The sequence below is a fragment of the Mastomys coucha genome, unplaced genomic scaffold, assembly GCF_008632895.1.
Source record: "Mastomys coucha isolate ucsf_1 unplaced genomic scaffold, UCSF_Mcou_1 pScaffold6, whole genome shotgun sequence".
NCBI classification, from domain to species: domain Eukaryota; kingdom Metazoa; phylum Chordata; class Mammalia; order Rodentia; family Muridae; genus Mastomys; species Mastomys coucha.
Genome location: NW_022196912.1, coordinates 47222000 through 47248709, shown reverse-complemented (window position 1 = coordinate 47248709; position 26710 = coordinate 47222000). Strand labels below are relative to the sequence as shown.

The 26710-nt window shown below is 42.1% G+C and overlaps 2 protein-coding genes and 2 long non-coding RNA genes across 10 annotated transcripts in view; 3 read left to right on the top strand and 1 right to left on the bottom strand.

The window, feature by feature from the left end:
- The window catches only part of Slc26a4 (solute carrier family 26 member 4), a 39207-nt gene extending 27001 nt beyond the window's left edge, over nucleotides 1–12206 (top strand). Inside the window, exons 14-20 of the mRNA XM_031355790.1 lie at nucleotides 1045–1137; nucleotides 3106–3201; nucleotides 3814–4044; nucleotides 5874–5928; nucleotides 6903–7048; nucleotides 9540–9623; nucleotides 12080–12206. Coding sequence (XP_031211650.1) covers nucleotides 1045–1137; nucleotides 3106–3201; nucleotides 3814–4044; nucleotides 5874–5928; nucleotides 6903–7048; nucleotides 9540–9623; nucleotides 12080–12103 — 729 coding nt within the window. The 3' untranslated portion in view covers nucleotides 12104–12206. The remainder of the gene's footprint in view (nucleotides 1–1044; nucleotides 1138–3105; nucleotides 3202–3813; nucleotides 4045–5873; nucleotides 5929–6902; nucleotides 7049–9539; nucleotides 9624–12079) is intronic.
- The window catches only part of LOC116079769, an 83508-nt gene that overhangs the window by 48732 nt on the left and 8066 nt on the right, over nucleotides 1–26710 (bottom strand). The window contains exons 2-4 of one of the 4 annotated variants that reach the window (XR_004114146.1): nucleotides 18075–18202; nucleotides 16382–16606; nucleotides 15181–15574 (exon numbers count right to left, since the gene is read on the bottom strand). This is a non-coding gene — a long non-coding RNA (uncharacterized LOC116079769). Of the gene's footprint in view, nucleotides 1–3619; nucleotides 4726–15180; nucleotides 15575–16381; nucleotides 16607–18074; nucleotides 18203–19751; nucleotides 20215–26710 lie in introns of those variants that run through there. The other 3 variants (XR_004114148.1, XR_004114147.1, XR_004114145.1) reach the window with 3 other exon arrangements.
- Cbll1 (Cbl proto-oncogene like 1) overlaps nucleotides 16376–26710 on the top strand; it is a 32663-nt gene continuing 22328 nt past the window's right edge. For 3 of the 4 annotated variants that reach the window (XM_031355782.1, XM_031355781.1, XM_031355780.1), the window contains exon 1: nucleotides 16376–16477. In XM_031355782.1, the coding sequence (XP_031211642.1) occupies nucleotides 16417–16477 (61 nt within the window). In that variant the 5' untranslated portion in view covers nucleotides 16376–16416. The remainder of the gene's footprint in view (nucleotides 16478–26710) is intronic. The other variant, XM_031355779.1, reaches the window with a different exon arrangement.
- Nucleotides 19830–22549, top strand: LOC116079770. Its single transcript, XR_004114149.1, has 2 exons — nucleotides 19830–19940; nucleotides 22423–22549. It is a non-coding gene; the product is annotated as an uncharacterized LOC116079770 (long non-coding RNA).

Genomic DNA, 26710 nt, shown 5'->3' with positions numbered 1-26710 from the left:
TCTCTAATGGTTTTTTAAGGATGATAAACATATTTACTTATTTTTCATGTGTGCTGATGTTTTGACTGCATGTATGTCTGTGTGAGGATGCTAGATCCCTAGAACAGGAGTTACAGCTGTGGGCCGCCATGTGGGTGCTGGGAATTTTATATTCAACCTGGAATTCTATTAGCTAATACTTAGCTTATTTCCATAATCTTTCTGTAATGTTGAGCCAAGTATCATCAAGAGAAAAAAGTCTCCAGTGCCTGGAGATCAAGAGGCTCTGTAAAATATGCCATGGTAACGGGACGGTGTGTCTATAGAAACACATACAAGAGTCCTGTTGCTTTTTAGAAGCCAGACTGTACAAGAGATAGGCAACTGCATGGAACAGTACCACTGCTCAGTTCTGCAGCTTAACACAGAACCCAGATTCTGAGCTCAGTGTGGGAGGGACTTGCCTTTCCCGCCCAGATGTTCTCATATGAAAGGGCTAGACTAACTAACATGACTGCGATGGCTTAGGACTAGATGACTCTGGCTGTGACTGTTTAGGACTAGATGACTCCATGGCCTTGTGAGATTCACTCTTGGAGCAGCCACCCCAGGAGAGTACAAACAAAAACACCACAGGGCAGTTTCTGAACCCCACAGATGCCTTTTGTCCATCCTCCTGCATAAAGAATTTTAGCAAAATCAAAACCATCAGTAGCGGAGGCTGGAGACCAGTCATGTTTTCTTTAGAGCCCCTTTCTTCATCTGGGTAGCAGCAGCCTCTTAGCTACTGTAGTACCGCACTCTGCTTCTGTTCTGAATCTGATTCTATGGGCTCTGATTCTGTGCATCTTCCTGCTGGGTAACGCCCCATAGCTCAGAGGGGCTCTGCCCAGCTCCTCTTAGTAACAGTGAGGATTTGAGATGTGGATTTGTTTAACTTTGGTTTCCCTCTCCCTCTCCTCCCTCTCCTCCCTCTCCCTTCTATCCTCTCTCTCTCTTCCCTCTCTCCCTCCCTCCCTCCCCACCCCTTTAAAAACAAAAAAACAAAAAACAAAAAACCACCAGCTTGAAGAGCCTGAAGGGGTGAAGATCCTGAGATTTTCCAGTCCCATTTTTTATGGCAATGTCGATGGTTTTAAAAAATGTGTCAAGTCAACAGTAAGTATTTTATTCTACAAATTAGACTTTTTAAACTTATTTTCAGATTTCACTCATTTATCAGGTATCCGTTAGGAGTAAGGCCCTTATGCTTGGCTCTCTTTATGGAAGGCATGAAACTCTGTTGTGGCACAGTATGGTAATTTGAGCATTTGAGAAGCTCAGGCGGGAAGACTGCTGTTGAGGGTTAGGCCAGCCAGGGCTACAGACTTAGATCTAGTCTCACAAAATACAAACCGAACAAACAACTATATCCTAACATTTGTGCATAACCTACAAAGTGAGAAAGGAGAGAGAAGGGGAGAACAGGGAGGGAGGAGGGCAGAGCGGAGGAGGGGAGAGGGGAAGGGAAGGGAGAGGATAGGAGAGAAGAGAAGGAGGGGAGGGAAGGAAGAGGAGAGGGGAGGGCAAGGGAGGAGTCTGAGGCATGCAAGTTAGAAAGCAGAGGGCAGAAGGCTGGGGAGTGCGGAGTTCCAGAGGGCTGTGTGAACAGGTTGCTCTAGCAGGGGCAAATGAGAGAATCCAGCGGCTTTCTGTGAGTATATTGAAAGCAGTGCCATGCTCTGAAAAGTTTTATTTGGAAAAATAGTTTCATTCATATAATGTGTGTTTTTGCTAACGTGTATTAGTTTTATTACCTAATTTTATTAAGAAATAGTTTTAAATGTTAAAAAAAAAATAGGGGAGGGGCTGAAAGACAGCTTAGCTGTTAAGAATATTTCCTGATCCATTAGAGGAAGAGTTTGGATCCTGCACCCACATCAAGTGGCTCACAAATACCTATCAATACAGCTTCAAGGGATCCAGTACCCCCTTCTGGCCCCCATGGGCACCTGCACTCAGGTACACATCCTTGCACATGTAAATAAAATAACTTAGAAATTAATAAAGGAAGCTTTTAGTCGCAACTACTGGGAATCTCTTAGGTTTCCTTTGCTGGGATAAAACACCATGGCCAAAAGGAAAGGGTTTACTTCATCATACAACTCTCAGTTGTATTCATCACTGAAGGGAAGTCAGGGCAGGAAATGAAGTGGAATCCATTGAGGAGTGCTGTTTACTGGCTTGCTCCTCATGGCTTGCTCAGCCAGTTTTCTTATACAACTCAGGAGCTCCTGAGTGCTCCAAGGGTGGCACTGCCCACTGGGGGCTGGGCCCTCCCACATGAATCGTTAATCAAGAAAACTCCTGACAGATTTGTCTACAGGCCAGTCTTCTGAGCCATTTTCTCAGTTGAGAGTGCTCTTCCCAGTGACTCCAGCTTGTGTCAGGTTGACATAAAAGTCACCAACAAACAGTGTGAGGAAGGCGGAGTGCTGGGTGTTTGGGAGGTCTGTTATCTGGGAGCTGAGAGAAGGGGAGAGGAGAGGAGAGAAAAGGGGCTGCCACGCTTGGAGCTTGGAATGTGCCCGAGTACTAGTTTCCTGCTTCTGCTTCTGGAGTAGACTCCCCCTCACCTCCCATAACCAAGTGGCTCTCTGACATCAAGGAAATACAGATTTAAAGCTAAAACTTTTTGTTGTTGTCCCCATCTTTTTTACTGGCTTGGAGCCTCTGATCTTCTAGTCTTTCCTTCTCATCTCTAGCGGGGTGGGGTACCTGGCAGTAAAGAGGAATCTACTTCCTTAGACCTCACAATTTCTTTTCAGGCAGGAGTTCTTTTAAAAAGTTATCTTTTAAGAAGTCTCCATTCTGGGGGGTTGGAGAGATGGCTCAGCCTTTAGGAAAGTGTGCTGCTCTTTGAAGGACCTGAATTCAATTCCCCTTTGTAGGGGCCCTCACAGCCACCTGTAACGTCAGCTCCAGTGGATCCTATACCTCCTCCTTATGTCCTTAGCTGTACTCACATGTACACAGTGCATGTACAGACACATAATTACAAGTAAAAAAGAAACAGCCACTCTGGTAGTAAATGCCATGGAACATTAAGCAGCAGACATTTTATGTAACTGACATTTATTTCCAAAGGTTGGATTTGATGCCATTAGAGTATATAATAAGAGGCTGAAAGCACTGAGAAGAATACAGAAACTCATCAAAAAAGGACAACTCAGGGCAACAAAGGTGAGGTGAGCTCCTTCTTCCCTCTCGCAGGCCCTTTCTCGGATGAGAGCAGTTAGACGGTCTACAACTGACCCTCCTTTGGTATCCAGATGCACATGGGCCATGACAGCTGTGTATCAGAGAACAGCTGATCTGTTCTATAGGCGACAGGAACGGGTAGGGATAAATGAAACCCGCAGAGATCCCTGCAAACAGAGTTTGGCCCCTCCCCATTAAAAACCAGTGTCTGTGCTCATTTTAAACACTTTTAATGAAGAGAACAAGGTACAAATTCAGTGCCAATAATAACTGAAAGTAATAGAAAGTAATAGGAAACTGTAATAGTAATTGTGTGGATGTTTGCAGCTTTTGCTGTAACTTTTCTGTATCTCTGGGAAAGTTACACAATCATCCAGAAATCCTTTTTTTTTTTTGGCCCTTCTGTTCTTCCATTTTCTTCTTAGCATCAAAGTGTAGATGGTAGCAAGATCCATCCCTCAGGATTGCATCCCCTTGTTGTATTTGTTTTCCAAAGGATAGTCTGTGCAAGACTCTAAAACATTTGGGAGTAAACTGCTGAAAGGCATTTGCTATTATTATTGACAACTAAGTTTGAGATGTTTTCTTTGTTAGAATGGGATTATAAGTGATGTTGGCTCATCAAATAATGCTTTTGAGCCTGATGAAGATGTTGAAGAGCCAGAAGAACTTGATATCCCAACCAAAGAAATTGAGATTCAAGTGGACTGGAATTCTGAACTCCCGGTGAAAGTGAATGTCCCGAAGGTGCCAATCCACAGCCTGGTGCTGGACTGTGGAGCTGTGTCCTTCTTGGATGTGGTAGGAGTGAGGTCACTGCGAATGGTGAGGTTCCAGTTGTTTGGCTTGGGGCTTTGGCAGCAGTGAAGTGATGGAATGGGTCACACAGCCTTGTGAAAGGGCTCTGTAATTTGTCTAAGTGAATTTTCTTCCCTCCTCCTCCTACTCCTCCTCCTCCTCCTCCTCCTCCTCCTCTTCCTCCTCCTCGGTAATTGAGTATAAGCTCTGGAGTAAGGCTCTGTGAGGTGAATTCTACCTCCAGGACCAAGAACAAGTTTTTAAATTTTCCTTTACTTGGCTTCTTCTTTTCTAATATAGGCATGATAATGGTATTTACTACCCAGGTATCATGAAGATCAAATAAGCAATACATATAAGGAGTAAAGAAGAGTATCTGACACCTCTTAGAAAATGTTAACACTTAGTCTGTTCTATTTTTCTGAGAAAGTAAATGGACTGTGAAAATAAGGAAAGCGGTAATGCCTGTGTTGAGTATTCTATTTTACTTGACATGGAAACAGCAACAGGACAGGACTAAAAGAGCAGACATTGTTCTGCAGCAGGCCTCAGGTTAGACCTAGGAAGTCAGAGCAAGAGCTGAGCAACATGCAGGACAGAAGCACTCACAGCAACTGCAGAGTTTCAAGTTCCTTCCTTGGATGCTTCAATGTGTGCCAGTCGCTCCACCTAGAAGACTCATGTGATGAGGCAGCCATAGTTTCTCCACTAGAGAGGAAGGCAAACATTAAACGGTCATATAAACCACTGCAATAGGTGCTTCAGAGTACGTTAAATAGGTGCTATCCCAACTGGCAAAGTTTGATGAAACTTTAGGTAGGCATCAGGAGGTTCAGACGAGAGCTCAGCAGGGTAAGATACCAACCATAGATATAATGACAGTAAACAGACTCCTGTCTAGTTTTAGCCTAGCTGAGGGCTACCACTGCGGGAACAGAAACAGATGCCTGGGTCTGGGTGCTAGGTAGGTAAGTAATTAAACTTGGCAAAAGACTGAGGATCTGCTGTGAGGTTCTGTTCTCTCAGCAGGTCTTGTTATCTCATTTGAGAACACATGCTGGCTCTCTGGGGTTTATCTCGCTCTGTGTAGTGACTCAGACCCATCATAGATTGTACTGGCCCATTGGTTTGATGACTTTGTAAAGCCCTAATGCCAGAGTATGTCCTGCACTTGAATAGCTGCGTATGTTATAGTGACAATTACAATTGCTCACAGGCCTAGTGCATGGATATTTAAAAATCAGACTTTTAATGGTCATTGATAATTCACATTTAGTTTTAAGGGATATTCAAGAAATTCTACATATCCCCTTCCTAATTCTCCCAACAGTAACAGGGTATAAAGAACTAAAGAACAAAAGTACAATCAAGATAATTGGCATTGGTCCATTTAAAACAAAGACCGTAATGGTTAGTCAGTTTTTACTTTTTTAATACAATCTTATACTTTTTGTTGTAGTGAGCAAGACCTGTTTGGGAGTCCAAGTACTTCATTGTTTCCTTCTACAGATATTTCCTGAGCACCTCTATGTTATGAGCTGCTGTGCTTCCCAACACTGGGTGGTATTCTTCCTGCCTTTTTAAAACAGGGTGTTGCTGTATGATCAGGAGCATTGAACTAAAACTCCCCTCACCTCAGTCTTTTGAGTGCCAGCATTACCTGTGTGAGCTACCTCACCTCGTGTGCCGCATCTTGAGATACTGCCTTTTCAGACTTACATGCAGTCTTGTGGTGGGCTGAAAATATCTAAAGTTTTCCAGTAACAAACTCTTCTGAAAGTCTTGATTAACCACAGAAATGTTGACAGTTCTCCCAAACAAATGTTTAAATATGACTGATTTCTTTCCATTTTTAGATTGTCAAAGAATTTCAGAGAATTGATGTGAATGTGTACTTTGCTTTGCTTCAAGGTAAATGCCTGTGTGATTATCTATCAAGCTTGCTTCACATCTCCTCCCTTGGAACGTGAATATATGTTGTCTGAAGGCCTTCTTAAAAAAAACAAAAACAAAAACAAATAAAATTAGAAGAAAATTATTTTATATTGTAGTACAGAATGTCTAAGAAAATGTGTCACTACATTACTTTTAACCACAGTGTTAAACAATCATGTGCTATTTCCAAAACTTTTCATCACCACAAACAATGCTGGACCAATTACAATATCTTGGGGCATTTTGAGCTTTGAAAGAGATTTCTTCCAATTCGTGCTACGGAGCTGGCAAAGTATAGCAACTTGTTTCTTGACAATGGTGTTAAGTGAATAGGGAACATCGTTTTGGGGGGAGCAGAGGTGAGACGGCTAAGATCTCTTGGAACAGTAGGAATGCCAAGAGTATGAGTCTCTGCGGCTTTCCTGTAGGTGGGGGTCAGTGCCAGCCATAGGCTGAGTTCTCTGAAACAGCCTGAGATAGGGAATCATGCACAAGGAAGTGGTCGTGGGAGAGAGAGAAGAGGAACGAGCTTGAGGAGACCTGATGGCAGCAGTTTGATTACACAACTGGTTTTGCCCAGGAGTGGTGGTGCTGCAAGGCCCCACTTCTTACCCTCATCTGTCAGTCAGTGGATGCTGGTCAGGTATGTGTGTGGGCAGCCTCCCAGGCCTCTTCAAGTCAGACTGGCCAGAGAAAATTCTCTGAGAGAACCAGCAGCCAGTCTCACAGCAGCTGGGGGATGAAAACACTGGCTGGACAAAAAAGGTCGCCAAGTCAGACTACAAGCAACTGTGGGATAACCATCTGCAAGCTGCTGGCAAATAAAGACAGCCATGTTAGAGCAGGCTCACAGTTCAGACATGAGAAAACCATGAAGAGAGTGCACTATAAAAACTGATACTATAAGATCTTTTTTTTTTCCTACCAACTTTTTCCTTTTTCCTTTGCAGATGATGTGCTAGAAAAGATGGAGCAATGCGGGTTCTTTGATGACAACATTAGGAAGGACAGATTCTTTCTGACAGTTCACGATGCCATCCTCTATCTGCAGAACCAGGTCAAATCCAGGGAGTGCCAGGACTCCCTGCTAGAGACGGTAAACCTCTCACCTAGCTCTAGTCTGAACCCTAGCCTAACCTCTGGCTTTTGGCCATCTGTTGAATGTCCAAGAGACCGCTTCTCCCCAGTGAAGTGGGGATAAAAACCGCTTAATGCTCAGAAGACTCCAGGACAAAGGTAGTTCCTAGGGAGGTTCCCATTAGTGCCCAAGACGTGCTGTGCAAGGTTAAGGACCTGATCCTCCACACCCACAGAAATAAAACAAAAATAAGCAAAATGCCAGGAAAACAGGCCTGCTTGTATGTGCCTGTGGCCCACTGTTGGGGCGTGGAGATGGATGAATCCCCACAGCTCTCTGGCCAGCCAGTATAGACAAGATGGCTCCACATCTAGTGAGAGTCTCTATCTAAAATAACGAGGTGGGAAGTGACAAAGGCAAGCATCCTGATATTAACTTCTGACCCTTACTTACCCTCACAGGCAAGTATACCCCTCCCTCAAACTAATCATAAACAAATGTAGGTTCATTTTCTCCGACAAAATGGAAAACACTAAAATTTCCTACATGCCTTATTTTGTCAATTCTACTTACAAATAACCAGAAGATGTAAACCTGCTGGCCTCCTCACCTGGGCCTACGGTTAGGCCTACATGAGAACCCCATCCCTTCCGACCCTTTCACAAAGAATTTGGGGCACTGTTGTCTTTCCTGTTGCTGTACTGAAAATGCCACAAGCAAGAGTTGAATTTAGTTTATGCTTCCAGAGGGTTAAAGTCCACAGTGTATAGAAGCAGGAGCAGGAAGCTGGCTGAGCAAGCTCATTTTATCCACACACAGGAGGAGAAGACAGGAAGTGGGACAAGGCCAGTGATATACTTCCCATAGCAAGGCTCCACCACTTACATGCTCCATAATCCCTCCAAAGAGAGCTATCAATCGAGGACTAAATGTTCAAATTCATGAGTCTACAGGGGACATTGTCCACTTGGATGACCTATGAAATGACACCTATGAAAAATAATTATCCTTGTAACAATCATATTGTGTTACTTCTGATGTTTTCTAAGATTAGGATAAGCAGATTTTGCATGACAGATCGGTGTTGGGAATAAAAGGAATTTAGAAACTGTTACATTATTCTTCTCAGCTCCGTCAGGGCAGAGGATGCTCTGCTAATGTACCTGGTAAAAGGAGCAGCCCAAGTTATTAGAAATGTCCACCTCAAATGCACTAGAGGAAAAAAAAAAGCACTAAACCCACACCTACTAGAAAGAAAATCTAGGGGCTGGAGAGGTGGCTTAGTGGTTAAATACACAGAAGACCCAGGTTCAGTTCCCAATGCCCACATGGTGGCTCAAAACCATCTGTAACTCCAGTTGTAGGGGATCTGATACTCTCTTCTGTCCTTTGTGGGCAGCAGGCACACACATGGCACACATACATACATGTAGACAAGCCACTAAAATAAAATAAATAAGTAAAATAAAACTTTTCTTTCTTTCTTTCTTTCTTTCTTTCTTTCTTTCTTTCTTTCTTTTTTTTTTTAAAAGCTACATTTGAAAACTCACCACTTTTGATTTCTATGCATTTACAAAATTTCTAACTCTAGATTAAAAACAAAGCTGGCTCATCTAGTTTTTTAAATCATGCATTAAAAGTAGAATAAAACCAAAGTATCAAGTTCCTTCTCAACAGGAAAGCAGTTAGGTGATTTGTTTGTACCCCACAAATGCGATAAAGCTGTGTGAGGGACACTGTGACATCCCACTGTGTCAGAATGGCCTTATGCTGTCAGTGAGCTGCTGTGAGAGACAGGGCTAGATTTTCACTTTCATTCTGTTAGCTGGGATATAAGTGATTCTTTGCAAGGTGAGCAGAGCATTTCTGGTTCCAGTGAGACTGGGAACCTTGTCTGTCTCCACAGGGTCTAGCATGAAACCTGAACCATCCTCATGCAGTGCTTTCCTCTTCATAGTGACTTGTGTGGGAAGGATAGTGTGGATGGAGGGATAAGAGCCTCTTCCATCCTTTGGTCTACCCCATGAATAGTCACAATCTATACTTACACCTCCTTCAACTCCTCCTTCAATAAAATTACGTTCCACTCAGTTCAAGTTGAGAGCTTACACTGTCCTCAGTCACCAGCCTATCACAGTGTAATCACAGTGTACTCAAAGCGTTTTCAAGTGATCTTAGGTTAGTTGTCAAAAGACTTCCTGGTTGAAGGCAGTGGAGATATCTTGCTAAGAGGTGCCACACATCAGAGGTCAGAAAGGGGGACTGTTAGAGGACTTACTACAATGGAGAACTGGATCAGCTCACATTTAAATCTAAAAAAAAAAAAAAATGGTAACAGGAAAATCCCAAGATGAGAACTATGGAAGAACAAGAAATTAGAAGTGAATTCTGAAGTATACAGATTGCAGATGAGATTACTAGCAAAGTTTCAAATCATCTTCAGTGGTGTTTGCTGTATTTTGATGCTATTGCATTTTCAATAAACACTGTGTATGTTCTCTTTGTCAAGATCACTCTCATTCAAGACTGTAAAGATCCTCTTGATCTGATGGAAGCAGAGATGAATGAGGAAGAACTTGATGTTCAGGATGAGGTATGGTCATTGTCTTCTTTTGTAAAAAATAATTGCATTTAATCTTTTTTTTTTTTTTTTTTTTTTTTTTTTTTTTTTGGTTTTTCGAGACAGGGTTTCTCTGTGTAGCCCTGGCTGTCCTGGAACTCACTCTGTAGACCATGCTGGCCTCAAGCTCAGAAATCTGCCTGCCTCTGCCTCCCAAGCGCTGGGATTAAAGGCGTGTGCCACCACTGCCTGGCTGCCTGTAATCTTGAATAAACTGAGTAAGCAAGCAGTGAATAGGTTTAAGATCCACCTGGGAAAATCCAAAAACATCTGAAAGTTGTAGCTACGTAGAGAAACAGAAACTGGAAATTCACAGACTTGGAGCACTCAGAAATAACCAGTGACTGGTAGCTATAGGCCAGTTCTCATTTTACATTGAATTCAAAGCATACTTCTTCCTAGAGACCTAAGGCTATGGGGTAGAGAAAGGGGACACAGGAGAGTTCTAACTCAGGAGTACAGGGCCTTTCTTCATTTGGCCAGTGATGGCTCACACATCTCCTGTTAGCCAGGCTGAGGCTGTTCCTGTGCCCTTCCATCAGACTCTTTCCTAGTTGACTGAACCTGGAGAATCTGTGTAACTTTAGGGCTTCACTTCTAAGAGAATTGAGAGCAACAACGAAAAATCAGAGAATTTATCACAAAATCACCAAAGGGTGTAAATAAAAAGGAAATGTTATGCTTGATCTTAGTCAAAAGGCTGAGAAGTAATTAAAAAAAATTATAGGCTGAAAGTATTCTTAGAAACAAATAATGTGATATCCCAGCCCATGAAGAAATCCCTCCTCCATTGACCTAATTCGATTAATTTAGCTTTTCTGTGAACATTTCCAGACACTAGCAACCAGTGAGGTCCCAAGGGACTTTTCCAAGGCTAGAAATCCCTGTTAATTGTGTTTATAAAAATGAACGTAGCTCTGGGGGGGGGGGGGAGCGCGTGGCGCACGCCTTTAATCCCAGCACTTGGGAGGCAGAAGCAGGCGGATTTCTGAGTTCGAGGCCAGTCTGGTCTACAAAGTTGAGTTCTAGGACAGCTTGGGCTATACAGAGAAAAACAAAACAAAACAAACAAAAAACCAACCAAACAAACAAACAAAAAACCTCAGCCTTTGTGTACTAAACACCAAGCTGTACTTCCCCTAGCAACATGGGTCATCCCTCGGGCCGAGCTATCAGTTACTGATAGCAGCTCTGTCTCCACTAGACTCCAAGAGCAGCTCTTTCAACTCCTGTCACTCTTACAGATAAGCAGTCTGGAAGTGTTTCATCGGCCAAAAAGGGGACCTACAAGTAATCCGGTGCTATGGAAACCATGCAATTATGACTATTTTGAGCTCAAGATATTTAGAAGATGTCTGTTTTTACTACAGCTACATCAAAATCTTGGGCTCTACTGAACAGGAATTAAAAAGACATGTGCATCTGCACACAAACAGTGATGGGCCAGGGTTCTCCACTCATACTTAGGTGACTGGCTTATGCTTCAAATGCAAGGCCAGATGCGGTTCTGCTAGATTGCATCTTGGCTCCAGTTTATTAACAGTTTTGGGTTAACTATGTCATCTCACATATTCACTCTCTAACCCGAGGGGAAGGCAAGCCTGATAAGCAAGCTATGACTTACCAGGTCCTGATGAAAAGCACTAGGCAGTACTCAAACCTCTGTGGTAGTCAGGCTGAGAATTTTGTGGAGAAAAGTAATGTTGGGTTAAAAATCACAAACCTTGTGTGTTGGCCCATCAGCTTAAAAAAAATCTATGAAAGTCATGACTAACCAAGCCTTGGTAATTTATGACTCTATGAGGTCCTGGGTTCAATTCCCGGCACAGGATAAATTGGCATCACCATGTGTACCTGTGATCCCTGCGCTTTGGAGGTGGAGACAATGAAGATCAGAAGTTGAAGGGTATCCACAGCTACATCTGGGGTTTGAGGTTAACCTGGGCTAGAGATCTTGCCCCAAAAACCAAATAAGCAAACATAAAATAAAGGAACTTGAGTGGCTGTCACAGTGGAATAGATAGCTACTAATTTCCATATAAAATGACCTTCAGCTATGGCTTCTAAGGTTATGTAGCAGTTTGGACCAGTTTGAACCTGGTACTTACTGGCTGGCTGTTTAGCCAGCACAACCCTGCTTGATTTCAGTATCTGCATGCAAAATAGGGATGATAACACAGCTTGGTGAAAACTGAAGACTCTGTAAAGAGGAGTGCTTTGTACTTACGCCCAGTGGACAGTAATCACTGCTTTACATAACTCCAATTAGAAGCATGGGGGTTGGAATTGTCTCCTCTCCTTTTATTGAAGATACATACCTTGCTAAAATTAAGCAACCAAATGCTAGAAAAACATTTTTTAATAAAAGATGACGTAGCCCCAAGGAGAACTGAGTTGGTCAATATTTCATCTTCCCTTCTCTTCCACAGGCCATGCGTAGACTTGCGTCCTGAGAGAGGACTGCTAGACAGAACCTGGCCATCAGCCCATATTCTCTGCAAGTGTTTTCTGCACTGACTGTTTATTTGCACTTCAGCGGCCACCTACTGTTACATTGAAATATATACAGTCTGAAGCTTCTTAGGCATCACATGAGAGACACTTGTCATTTCTCTGTTTTAATGCAGAAACAAACAGCTTAGCTGTAAAATATCCAAAACCAGGAGAATTATCCCTGAGAATTAGCAATGTCTGGACGGGCTGCTGTGACTCACTCTGTGCTGCCCATACCAAGGCAGGTTTGCTGTCCGTGTCCACAAGGGTTCCATCTGTCTCTGTTAGGTTGATCCAATGGCTTCTATGGGCATGTGACTTAGGAAGGACTAATCACAGAGATTCCTGACTGACTCTGAAATCCATGTGTTGTGTTGGTTGCAGTGAGAAAGCTAAAGTAGAATGACTATGTACTCATGAATGAGCTTTAAATAAAATAAAACCCATCTTTTAAAAATGATTTTATTTATTTTATGTATGAGTGTTTTGTTCACATATATGTGTGTGGTTGGTGCTCAAGAAGTTAGAAAAGGGCATCAGATCTCCTGGGAATGGAGTTATAGATGACTGCAAGCCACCATATAGGTGTTGGGAATTGAACCCAGGTCCTCTGCAAAAGCAACACGTGCTTTTAATCACTGAGCCATCTCTCCAATCCCTATAATCTATTCGACTTGTTTGTTGGTTGGTTTGTTTTTGTTTCTTTCAAGACAGGGTTTCACTGTGTAGCCCTGGCTGTCCTGTAGACCAGGCTGGTCCCTAATCAGTGCTGTAATTAAAGGCCTGCGCCACCATCACCCTGCTAAAGTGCAGTTTTAGCTTAGCCTATTGTATCTAGGTGCTCCTTGTCTAATGGCAGATAAGCTCTCTTCTCCTTAGCACCTGACATAAAAGCCAGGCATGGTGGTACTCCCCTGCAATCCTGGACCTTGAGAGGCTGAGGCAGGAGGAGCAAGACTTCATAGTCTTTTGGACTACTTACTGAGACCATATTTTTAAAAAACAACACAAAGACAATTTTGACCAAATCCTTTTTGACAGAAGATCATAGTGATGAGAATGAGCTTTTCTCTAACTATTTAATAGTACTCAGAGAAAACAGTCAGAAATGGAATTCTAACCACTTTAAAAACAACCTAAAAAGCAAACTATCCATAGTCATCTATGTTTAATGTGAATTTTTAAAGACAAGGCATTCTTTGAAATGCAATCAATACAAAAATTTAGAACTCAGTTCGGAATATACGCACTGGAATATTGAGTGCCTGCCTTGACTTTCCTCAACTATCTTGCATCTTGGAAGTGTATATTTAAAAATATACATTTTAAGCCAGACTATTTCTTAGCTTTTTTTTTAACTTAATGTTTTCTGAGTACCAACAATTTCTAGGTATCCACGTAATAGATTTTGGTGTTCTGCACTAAATACCTAGTTCATACTGTACTGTACTCAGCCTTAGTTGAGATGTCCAGCTTGTGAGCCATAGGGCACTCTGGCACAGATGTATGACATTCCTAGGTGTGCTTGGTATCCCAAAGGCATAACGTTCTATTCTATTCCTGGTTTCCTCTTAAATACAGTGAGAAGCTAGGTGTCAACTTCTGAAGGAAGATGACAGCCACCACATCTGGGTAGCTGACCATGCACTCTGGCTCTAGCTGACCAGGGCATACCCACAATCATATCTCATCCTTATAGGGACACTAACTTATAATGGCAACAAATCACATCTCTAAAGACTGTGTAATAATAGTCTTGCACAAACTCGAGGACTACCTCTGCTCAAAAGAGTCAAGTACAGTTTTTTTTCTTTAAAGGAAATACCAAAGTTCCATGTTACAATAAAGCTTGAGTCTTGTAAAATCTTAGGTCCACAGTGACTATAGAAGACTGTGTCACCGCACACTATAGGAATACTCTCATGCATTTTATGACTAACAAGAATATTGTGTAGTGTGTATTGTCTATGAAAATTTGACTTGAAATTAAAGTTGTCCTTTGTTAAATTTCTAACATTTTATATTGCATATATAATTCAATAGCAAATGAAACAAACCAAGGGAAATCTGGAAATATTTATATGTGTTATTCAATAAATGTAAAGTTATCTTTGGTTTTGGTTTTGGTGTTTCTTCTGTCCAGGCCAGTCTCGGTCTCCTCAGTGCAGAGCACACAGGTGTGTGTTACTAAGTCTGCCCCCATGTTACCTTTTACCCTACCTAATGTGTCATCTGGCCTTCCTGGTTGGCCACTGTCACCCTATTTTGCTGTCCTCCCTTGTCTCCCTGTCCTGTCATTTCACGCTGTAGACTCATCAGCGCAGTAGGCAATGCTCCTCGGAGACCTGAGCTCTCCTGCTTCTCACCCAAACCACTGCCAGAGTATTTTATACAATAGCTTTCACCATTTTAAGCGAACATTTCAACCCAGTACCACACAAGTGCATGTGCACGAGTACACATGCACACACATGTACAAACACACACATACACATACACACACACGTGCTCTCTCTTTGTACAAATTATAATATACTACTTAGAGAAACTTCACAAAATGAGTACATCCCAGTTAGTTTATACCTACATTAACACACAAGCATACCCTGCTCCCAGAAACCTTCCCATACTATCTCTTAGCCATTGTCACTAGAATGGCAGTTGTCTTCATTTCTATAACCCATTTTATTGTTTTGAGACCTGAGTTTTGTAGCCAAAGCTGTTCTTGAATTATATTTTCCCATCTCACTTGCTTGAGTGCTGGGATTATGGATATATATCACCATACCTGCTAAAACCTGTTTTATTTGAAAGAAATAATTATAACTATTTCATCTTCCCCTTGTCTTACTTGATGGTTAGAGTTCTGAGGATTCATGTGTCTCTGCATCAGCAGCCATTCACTGGATCTCCTGTTATGGGCTGTTCTACTTTTCAAATATTAAGCCACTCAACTGGTTATTACTTGTGTTGTTTGTAGTCCTAGTTTTCATGAATAGTGCTCCACTATGGACATTCCTATGAGTTATCTTCCATGTTTCAGAAATATTGGGTTGCTTTATTAGGGATTTAGGTCTCCAAGATGATAATCAATAAAATTATTCTGCCTCTGTGTCAGGCAAGAACAGGACACACTTATCATGCAAAAAACATGAACATTAGAATCCCAGGCATGTGGGCTGGCAAGATGGCACAGCGGGTAAGAGCACTGACTGCTCTTCTGAAGGTCCTGAGTCCGGATCCCAGCAACCGCATGGTGGCTCACAACCACCCGTAATGAAATCTGACGCCCTCTTCTGGTGCATCTGAAGACAGCTACAGTGTATTATGCTGGAGCGTGGGGCCGGAGCAACTGGGGCAGGATCGAGCAGGGCTGGTAGAGGTCCTGAGTTCAATTCCCAGCAGCCACACACATGATAGCTCACGGCCACCTGTACAACCATAAATAAATAAAATAAATCTTAAAAAGAAAAAAAAAGAAAAAGAATCCCAGGCATGTTTAGTTTAATTATACAAATTTCACCCACCAGCAAACCGCATAATGATAATGATGAGTGTCTAGAAAGAATGGGAGAGACAGCTATAGTTAGGTGAGAAAGTCAGCAGAACCTAAAGATGTTAGAAAGTGACAATGGAGAGAATGGCACTGATGGAGAGACGTGATGGAGAGCCAAAAGGCATGAGCAAAGGGAGAAGTTAAAGGGCAGACAGAAGAAGATGGTGAGGAGGAGGACGCAGAAAGAAATGCTGGGGTAATGAGACATCAGGAGCACGAGGAAAAGAAAACTCAAAATAGAGGACTGATCTTATGCATATCCTTTAAAATTCACAGATACAAGCAAGAGTCTCTCTTGTTCTGCACAATGACATCTCCTAAGTTCTTGGGCCTCCTTCCTTGGCCCCGTGTCTTCTTACTGTAAGAGTCATCATCTTCTGGTATGAACTGTTATTCACATATACTGTTTAGTTTCTCCTTCCGCCTCTTTCCTATACTAGATATAAAGCCCACCATATGACAGAGTTCTTTATTTTGTTCCTGACACATTTCAGGCACCCAAGAGCGTGAGTGCCGATACACATTAGATATCCAATGTGTATTTCTAGATGACAGAGGTAAGTGGCAGTTAGTGACGTTGGCTAAGGTTGACATGGGTAAAGAATGGCAGTTTTATAAGACAGTGTTTTCTGAACTTCTAGAACTATAGCTAAGTTCTACCACAGCTCAACTGCCTGATTACCTGGTTTTCAAGAAAAGGGCTGGAGACTGACTTTGATGCTAAGAGAGCATTCCTCCTGTATAGTGACCGGGGACTTCAGCCTCTGTAGCAACCGAGGTAACCTGTTTCATCCTTCTCTTCAAGAGTACTGTTGACTTTACTGTTTCTGTATAAGCTCTTGCAGCTTAAAGCCAGTCACAATGTATTGTTGAAGATTAACTTTCTGATACTTTGAGTTTCTTCCACCTTCATGTAAAACATTTATATTGAGATGATCATACTTTCACAGGAAGTTTTGAAGAAATAGTAAGATTCTCAAGCGCCCATCATCTAGTCTCCCCAAATTGGAACACTTCGGAACTACAGTACATTGGTCCTAATACAGAGTGCCAGGCTCACTCACAGCTCATCATAGTTGAAATCACATGCTCGTACAGCTCTCTACAATTTTCTCTCATGCACAGATTCAACCATCAAAATCAAGTTTAATCCCACAAGCACAAGACGCCATCTGAGGAGTCTCAATCTCAATCTCTTAATGGCTGGTTTTTGTCAACTTGACATAAACTAGAGTCACCTGGAAGGAACTGATAGGGAAACTCAGTTGAGGAAATTCTTCCAGCAGATGGGCTATAGGTATGCCTATGTGCTGTTTTTTAAGTTGTTGACTGATGTGGGAAGGCCTAGCCCACTGTGGGTAGCGACATTTCTAGGTAGATGGTCCTTGGAGGTATAAGAAAGGTAGCCTGGAAACAAGCAACATTCCTTCATGGCCTCTGTTTCAGTCCATGCCTCCAGGGTCCCTGCGCTCCTGCCCTGGCTGATAGATTGCTAAATGGAAGGACAAACCAAATAATCCCTTTTCTGCCCAAGGTGCTTTTGGTCAGTTTTATCATAGCATCAGAAAGGAGACCAATACAGCCCCTTTGAAAAGATACTCTAGAGTCAGGTAAGCCTTGCTGCGTGACATCGCCCTCAGACTTCTGGCTGAACAAGGACTTTGGGAGTTGAGAGATCACACCTGATATTAAACTTCTGTTATCATGAACACTTTAGTCTTGTTTGCACTGACTTCCAGGGAGTCTCCATGGAGAAAATACCTTTCTTCTGCAGCTTCATTTCTACCTAGTACCACCCATGCATAAGGAGCTCTAGACCACACGGCAGGACATCTACAAAGCTAGATGTGAAGGAGTATTAGTATGAATTGCTAGCCAACCAGCCTAACCAGTGAAGCTGTCCTCTGCTCTATGTGACCAGTGAGGCTGTCCTCTGCTCTATGTGACCAGTGAGGCTGTCCTCTGCTCTATGTGACCAGTGAGGCTGTCCTCTGCTCTATGTGACCAGTGAGGCTATCCTCTGCTCTATGTGACCAGTGAGGCTGTCCTCTGCTCTATGTGACCAGTGAGGCTGTCCTCTGCTCTATGTGACCAGTGAGGCTGGCCTTTGTTGTAGGTGACCAGTGAGGCTGGCATTTGTGTTGAACAATGTCTTCACCATAACTGTCCTTTGTCAGGACAGCTTGACCACTTGTAAGTGGCCTAGGGGTTGGGCGTTGCCTGTTGATCCTTCCATGTAGAAAGGGGTCGGGAAGATTACTGAACCCTCCCCTGTGGTCTTGTTCACTTCCTCCTTATCCTCTCTGAATTCTGCACCTAATTGCAAGTAGCTCTGCTTGTGTGAGGTGTTAGGAGTATAAATCATGAAAGGTTACCTGGAGTTGTGTGTGGGGTGCTCCTACAGTCCATGCTACCCCAAATATAAAGGTTAATCCAGTTGGACTGGTCAACCACTGGATTAAGGGACCATTCCTTGGGAAGATGGATTCACCTAATTCAAAAGCTAAAGAGATGGGAAGAAAATTCTTTTAGTGAAATACGTTGTTTGTTTGTTTGTTTTGAGATAATTACTTTTCTTTCACAGAAATTCTGGGCCTAGTGTATTGCTCATGGAGCATGGAGCCATGGCCTTGCCAAGCATATCTGCTTTTCCAAGCACTTTTTCTTTTTTTCTTTTCCTAAACACGACACTGTAGGCCTCCTTCCTTTCTCTCTGAAGCCCCCCTTCATCTTTTGTCAGGTGTCTTCTGACTGCCATGTGGCTTGACCTCCATTACCGATTTATTACTAATTACTTCATTATTAATTCAAATTGCATAGGTTTCTCTCTTTCTCTTCACCTTCCTCCTCTAGACAGCTACTGAGAGTTAAGCTTGTCGGCCTCAGGTTTTTTTCTTTTAAACTCTTAATAAAACTGTCCTGGACCTTTCTTCTGAGTCAGTTCTTGCATTCTTTGATTAACGAGACTAAGAATCCTGGAGTGGCTCTCAACACCTTTCGTAGCATGTGGCACTCCCACATTTCTGGTTAGAGTAGGAAAGGTCTGGACACAGTCAAGACTTCTATTAGTCCACGGCCTTTGTCTGTAAGCTCTCAGTTGAGTCAGGGAAGGAAGTGGTGAGAAAGGCTGGAAGGTGGACAGGAGCCAGATAAGGAAGGGCCTCACAGACTGCATGAAGGAGCTTGGATTTTAATCTTATCTGGTAAGAGATAAAGGCAAAGTGGTGGGTTACATTACCTGGCTAATCCAATCAGCTGACCTAGGTAGCTAGAAATAGATTCAGAGGAAATTAAAGTAGAGATGAATGAAGCTTTTGTTTTTGTTTCTTTTTTTTTTCTCCCAAGGAGAGAGTAAGAGATGAAAGAAGACATAGTAGCTTTTGTGATTTAGAAATAAAAGCCAGTTCCATTGATGTGATTGTTTCCATAGTTTATCCTTTCAGGATTTTAGTATTGTATATAATTATACAAAGCCTTACTTTAATAATCAAGAGAAAGAAATATGTGCTATTTAAAAACATGGGAGAGAGAGTACTGAGTTAAATCAGTTACTCTTCCCTTATAAATATGTGTGCACTTGGAATTTACTGACTTTTTGTGGTTTTACTTGCTCATAAAAAAGGAACACGCAGTCTCTAAAACAAAGAAGAGATTGCTTAATATTTTTGTTTAAACCAGTTATTAAATGTCTGTGGCAAAATAACAAGCTTTAGTAAATGAGGGCTCTATGTTTCTGCCACCTCCTCCCAAGGAATTAAAGCGCTTGGAACTTTGGGAGTGTGGTGCCTCTGCTCTCCTCCACACTGGGTGGCTAGCCTATCCAGACAGCTAGTCACCTCATTTAACGAAGCTAACAAGCTACTAGGAGAAATGTGGAGATCAACATCCTTTGTTTCGTCAGCTTCCGGACCCTTAAACTGAGGCACTAGGTCCTCTGTCAGCTCCTCATTCATGTATTCAATAATCCTTTACCATGTACCTGTTTTATAACTGGCATAGAGACTAGGGACTGGGCATTTGGGGAACAGTAAACAAAGCAGATACACTCTCCGTTCTAATGAAATTCATAGTTTAATGTGGGAAATGATTAACAGAGAAGCAAATATACCAAGAAAAGCACTCATCCTTCTGTATCCACAGAGGATCGGCCTAGGAACTACAGGTGTGTACCACTACACCAGCAGTCCTGGACTTCACATCATCTCTGTATTAATGACAGTACCCGACCCAGCGTACATATTGTGAGTTTAATTACACTACATTTTGAAGAAACACAAGTCTGCTGGTTGAATACAAATAAAACTTTTTTCAAACATTAAGGCTTTTAAATTGACATAATTGTACATGTCTATAAGGTACAGTATATTTTAATATATGTAATCAACATATTAATCAGATCATGGCAAATGGTGTTCCTTTGTGTTGAAAACATTCACATTCCTTTCTGGATAGTCTGGGGTTTAGCTCAGTAGTCAATGCTTCACATATACAAGGCCCTGGGCTCAATTTCCAGCACTGTAAAGAAACAAAACAAAAAAATTCCCCCTGAAATAATAAATAAGTTAATTGTTATCAATGATACTACCATGCAATGTAAAATTTTCAACTGTTTATACCTGTGGCTGCAGAAGCCATGGCCCTGGAGGTCAGACTAGTTACTGTGGAAGTGCCTTTGATGGCTTTGATGGGAGATATTTGGCAGCTATTCAAAGAGATTAACAGAGGGAACTGGCACACATAGACCCTGGCAGTCTGTAAGTAGAACCACCAGCATGGACTCTGAAAGCATAAAACAATGCAGTTTGGTACAGGGGTGTGGTCTAGAACTGGAGTGTAGCAGGAGGGGTGTGGTCTAGAACTGGAGTGTAGCAGGAGGGGTGTGGTCTAGAACTGGAGTGTAGCAGGAGGGGTGTGGTCTAGAATTGGAGTGTAGCAGGAGACAAGGAAGTCAAGAAGGTTGCCCACAACATCTAAAAGTATACTTTTCAAGACAGGGTTTCACTGTGTAGCTCTCCCTGGCTGTCTTGGAACTCACTCTGGAGACCAGGCTCATTTTGAACTCAGAGATCCTCCTTCCTCTGTCTCCTGAGTTCTGGGATTAAAGTTGAACACCACCACACCCAGCTAGAGAGAGTGTTTTAAACAGAAAAAAATAGAATCAAATTTCCAGTTTGTTTGTTTGTTTGTTTATGTTTTTTTTGAAACAGGATTTCTCTGTGTAGCTCTGGCATTCACTCTATAGACCAGGCTGGCCTTGAACTCAAGAGATCCTTCTGAGTGGTGGGGCCATCATATCTGGCCAGATTTACATTTTTTAAAAGGTTTTCTGAGAAATGCAGATTGTTTTATTTTTATGTGCAGGGCATCTTCCCCAAAGGCTACAAGAGAACCTATCATTTTAGTTCTCAGTAGAACAAACTAGATGGCAAGGGGGGAGGGGCTAGAATTCCTATGCTATCCCAAGTCTGAAAGCAGGAAGAGGAAGAAGCTGATTGTAGAGGTTCAGGATGTATGAGAGACACATTTAGAAACTCTTATTGATCAGGCTTAGTGTTGAGGAAGAAAAGGAATTAAGATAATTGCTCTTTGCTTTGGAATCTGACTGAGTAACTAAATGCACGATAATTACTGAAATTGAGAACATTGCAGAGGGATAGCGTGGGACACTGCAGTTCTAGAATCTCTGTTTAGGGAGACATATGGATGCCAGTTAGTCAGAAATAAAGGCTGGAAGACATTTGTCAAAAAATATGTAGTCACATAGCACTTAGTCAGGATGGGTTTGATTAGGTTCCAAAAGTAAACACACACACACACACACACACACACACACACACACACACACACACACACGGGGGCAGGGGGAGAGAGTTTTATCCTTGTTGAAAGTTCACAGAGGTCAGAGTGACTGCTGGGGTAGGTTTCCTCCATGTCATGCGTCAGCATTCCGGGCTATTTTTATCTCAGATATCCACATTTCAACACATAATCACATTGGGATGAAAGGAGACAAGTGGAGTCTGGGAAGGAAGGGGCAGGTGCAACACAGAATTTTCATTCATATTTCTGGAACTAAAGTAAAGGATGTACATAAATATAATCTTTCAAATGTTCTGGAAGAGAAGAACTAGGAATCTTAGAGAGCACAAATAATATTAACCATGACACTTTATGTATCAAAGAACAAGGCAGAGGTCATGATTATCCCCACAGAGCCCCATGCTTCAGTTTGTCTGTTACAGAAGGGTAGAGGGACTCAAAAACCTTAAGTTCCAGTTTTGGATGTGTTAAGCTAAAGATGTGTTTATACAAATAAAATGTTAAGTAAGCAACTAAAAGAGCTAGGTGGCGATGGTGGTGGTGCATGCCTTTGATTCCAACACTTGGGATACAGAGGCAGGAGGATCTCTAAGTTCAACATCAGCCTGGTCTACATAGTGAGTTCCAGGACCATCTGGGCTGTACAGAGAAACACTATCTTGCAAAACCAAACCAAACCAAGCCAAACCAAACCAAACCAAACCAAACCAAACCAAGCCAAACCAAACCAAACCAAACCAAGCCAAACCAAACCAACCAACCAAACAAACAAAAACAAAACAAAACAAAAACAAAGAAAAAGCAACTGTCTTAGAGCAGCCCACATCCTTCAGCACCTTTGCACTTAGCTCTTCTTCTTGCCTAATTTTCTCAAGTAAAGACTATGCATTTCTTATTTCCCAGGTCTCATCTTCCCAACAAGATATTCTCTGCCTGAGCATACAGGATGAATGTGCTCTCCATCGTGTGCCATGCCCTACTCTAAGCATGTTTTGTGCTTTACACTAAATGACCTGCTCTAAGCACTTCGGAGCATTGAACCTGTCTGAAATTGTTGTTTAACTGTTGTGTGAATACTGTCAGTTTTACCCCACTAGAGAGCAAGTTCCAAGCTAGATGCAATGCTGTACACTCTAATCCCAAAATGAGGCAGGTGAAGGCAGGAGAACCATGAGTTTGAGGTCAGCTTGGGAGGTCCTTTCTCAAAAGCAAATCAAAATAGATGAAGGCAAGTTCCAAGAGGCTGTAAAGCTTAATCGTTGGTAGGATGTGAAAGTTGGGAGCACAGGGAGTGGTTTTTTCTCCCAAGGGGGAGGGGGGTCACCATTTCAGCAATTCTGAGATGGTATGTTGGAAGGATTGTGGACACTGTGACAAAGCCAGCATTTGAGTAAGCTGGCAAGGTTCTAACTGTGACTGCAGCAGCACAGTCAAAGGGGGTGATTTATGAATTCCCCCCAATCACGTGTTCTGGTCGCTGACCTGATAACTCTGTTATCACAACTTGTCAATCCATCTGGAGCAGTATCATACCTAACCAGAGTTCTATCACAGTGCCTACAGCAGTGTCAAACACACAGCAAATACTCAATAATTAGTGAGTGAATGACAGGCTGAGTTAAGGAATAGTCTGTAATGACAATGGTTATACAAAATTGCTGGTTTTTCAAGAGAGTACTTCTCCAAATCACATCTTTTTTTTTTTTTTTTTTTTTTTTTTTTTTTTGGTTTTTCGAGACAGGGTTTCTGTGTAGCCCTGCCTGTTGTCCTGGACTCACTCTGTAGACCAGGCTGGCCTCAAACTCAGAAATCCACCTGCCTCTGCCTCCCAGGTGCTCGCATTAAAGGTATGCGCCACCACTGCCCGGCTCCAAATCACATCTTATTAGCAAAATAAGCAACAAACAAAAACCAAGAAGGTTTCTGCAAAACAAAAGTTGAAGTTATTTGTAAGTAGAGCACATCCACAGAGGGCTCTTGGAAGCACAAATCCAAACAGAAATTTTCCTATCTGATGCTTTACTACCTTGTGCTGCACACTTAGTTTGGGGGAGGGATTTCAGAAAACGTATATTTAGATATGAGCACTGACTATTACTGCTGCAGTTTTGTTTCCTTATACTTTTCCAATTTTTTGACTACTGATGCTTGGGATATGTTATTTCCCTGTGGCTGCTGGCACCTAGTGGACATTGTCTCCTTAAACAGGTTTGAGTCTAGAATTTTTTCTTTACCTAAGAAAGGAAATGATGAGAAGGATAGCTAGTTAATGTCACTGGTTAATTTCATTTCCTAAAGCCCACTGCAGACTGGGACAAACATCCCTACTTGAAAGACAAAGAGACTAAGACAAGGAGAAGTTTGGGAAGTTTCCAAGATCAGTTGGAGAGACACTGCAGAGCCAAACTCTGAGTGTGCTATCCTGTAACTGCAGTTCTACAACAATGGGTCACCTGTGCAATTAAAGAAATCAGCATTACGCGTCTGTCTATGGGAGGCAAGCAGATGGCCATGTGCTTTAGTGCCCTGGAGATGAGGCTCAAACGCCAACAGGTTTCCAAGGAGGCAGTTTGCTTATCTCCACCTACGGGCCCTGTCTAATGCTAATTACCCACTCTCTCATCTAATGCTAATTACCCACTGAAGGCCTTATCGCATAATACCATAAAACTGGAGGTTGAGGATGGCAGGATGGCTTAGTGGGTAAAGGCTCTTACTTGCCTTTCAGCCCTGGAGACCTGAGTTTAATCCCTAGAAGCCACATTAGGGTTGAAAGAGAACCAACTTACCCTACAAATTGTTCTCTAGCTTCACACGTGACCTGTGGCTCATGCACATACGTAATATTAAATAACTTTTTAAAACTGGGAGTGAAGATGTCAACATTCAGGTTTAGGATAAAAGTTCAGTCTTTAACATTCAGATGGTAATTACATATTAGTACAGCCACCATGAACACACGGCTATGACTACCTTACCTGTAAGCTGTAGGTGACTTCTATGTCATTATATTCTAACCTAGCTATATCAGACGCATCTCTAACAACTCATGCACCATCACTACTTAAGAAAAGAATGCATTTCTGATATTTTCTAGCATATATGTATTTAAAATGTCTCCAACGTTTTCATGCCCATTTCCTATGGCATCCAGAGACTAAAGCTTCAAGTACTGCATTTAGTTTGAAATCTCTTGAGTTTCATTAACCTAGAAAAGTCTCCCAATCCCTTTTCTTCTATAAAACCAGATTTAAAAAAAACAAAACAACAACAACAACAAAAAAACCAAGATTATGAGGTCGGGCAGTGGTGGCACATGCCTTTAATCTCAGCACTTGGGAGGCAGAGGCAGGCAGATTTTTGAGTTCAAGCCAGCCTGGTCTACAGATTCAGTTCCAGGACAGCCAGGGCTACACAGAAACCCTGTCTCAAAAAACCAAAAAAAAAAGAAAAAGATATGATAATAGCAGTGCAACTAGATGATCACTTAGAGATTCACAGAGAGGTATCTACTAATGAAACAGAGGAAAGGATGTCATAAAGCATTAGGCAGGACCACTTAGTCTCAATTTAATTTACATCCACCTGAGTAGAATACATTCGATTGAGTTACATTAGACATGTTCTTAACTCTAGAGCTCTGCTTAAATTTTACACTTTTTTAAGAAAACAACTTCACTCAATTAAGTCCATGTGATGAGTTCATCTTATTCAAATGTATGAATAAAAAGTTCAACTTGAATGCTGGGTGAGGTGGTACATGCAGATCTCTTGAGTTTGAGGTCAGCCTGGTCCACACAGTGAGTTTCCAGGATAGCCAACCCCCTTCCCCCCCACCCCCCACAGAAACCCTGCCCTCAAAAAACTACCCTTCCAAATCCAACTTAAATATAGACCACAACACTCATATACTACAGAATAATACAAGGATACTATTCTAAGAATCACAGTGAAGTGGGTGGGTGTGGTGTTGTATGCATATAATCTCAGCACCCCAGAGGTGGAAGCAGATGGTCAAAGTCAACCTTGGTCACAAAACAAATTTGATGGGGGATAGCCTGCCTATGCAAGATCCTATCTCCAAAACAAAACATACTACCAATCACCTCAATTCATTTTATTCAGAAATAACATTTGCTGTGGTCCAAATGCTTATGTCTCCCCCAAATTCATATGTCAAAACCTAATTGGCATCATGCCAGTATTAGAAGGTAGGGATAAGGGGAGGTACTTGAGTCAGGATAAAATTACAGAGACACCAGAAAGATACCTTTCCTCTTAAAACAGTAAAGACAATTGTCAGACTCCATTTATGAACCAAAAAAATAAGCTCTAACCAGACACTGAACTGTGGGATTTTTCATCCTTTAGAACTTTGAGAAATAAACTTAAGTTTATAATCCACCCAATCTAATGGACTAAGATAATTCCCATTAGCACCCTGTAAGGGCACAGGTACTTATCGCCCCCTACACTTTCATGGGTAGATAAGCAGCACTGTTGCTACAGCAGCAGGTGCACTACAACCGCAGCAGTCTCTGCCCCACTTCTAGTCTAGCAATACAAGACGCCTGACTTTCCCTGCTGAGCTCTCCTGGCTCTTGTGTCAGTTGACAACTAACACAGGTGACTCAGCTGGAGATTAGTGAGAAACTGGATGGTCCAGGGAGAAAGGCTATGAGAAAATTTCTTTATGACAGCTTAAAAAAATTCTTTACGACAGCTTTATTGTCTTTGGTTCTATGTTTCAGGTGCTTTATCATTTTTTTTAAATATTTATTTATTATTATATGTAAGTACACTGTAGCTGTTCTCAGACACACCAGGAGAGGGCATCAGATCTCATTAAGGATGGCTGTGAGCCACCATGTGGTTGCTGGGATTTGAACTCATAACCTCTGGAAGAGCAGCTGGTGCTCTTAACCACTGAGCCATCTCACCAGCCCCCGCTTTATCATTCTTGATCCTTCAAACTATGGGCTGAGTGGTTTCTGGCTGTGAGGGACCCGTTAAGGGAGGAGCCTAAAGGCATAGTAAAGAGGGGGACACTATGGGTGGAAAGGTCTAAGCAGTAGGGGAGGTGAGGGACAGACAGATTGCAGAGATGATGTGGGGAGGATTACCTGGGACAAAGGGAATATAAAGAAGCCATATAGAAGACCACTATCATATAACCCAAATTAAAACACAC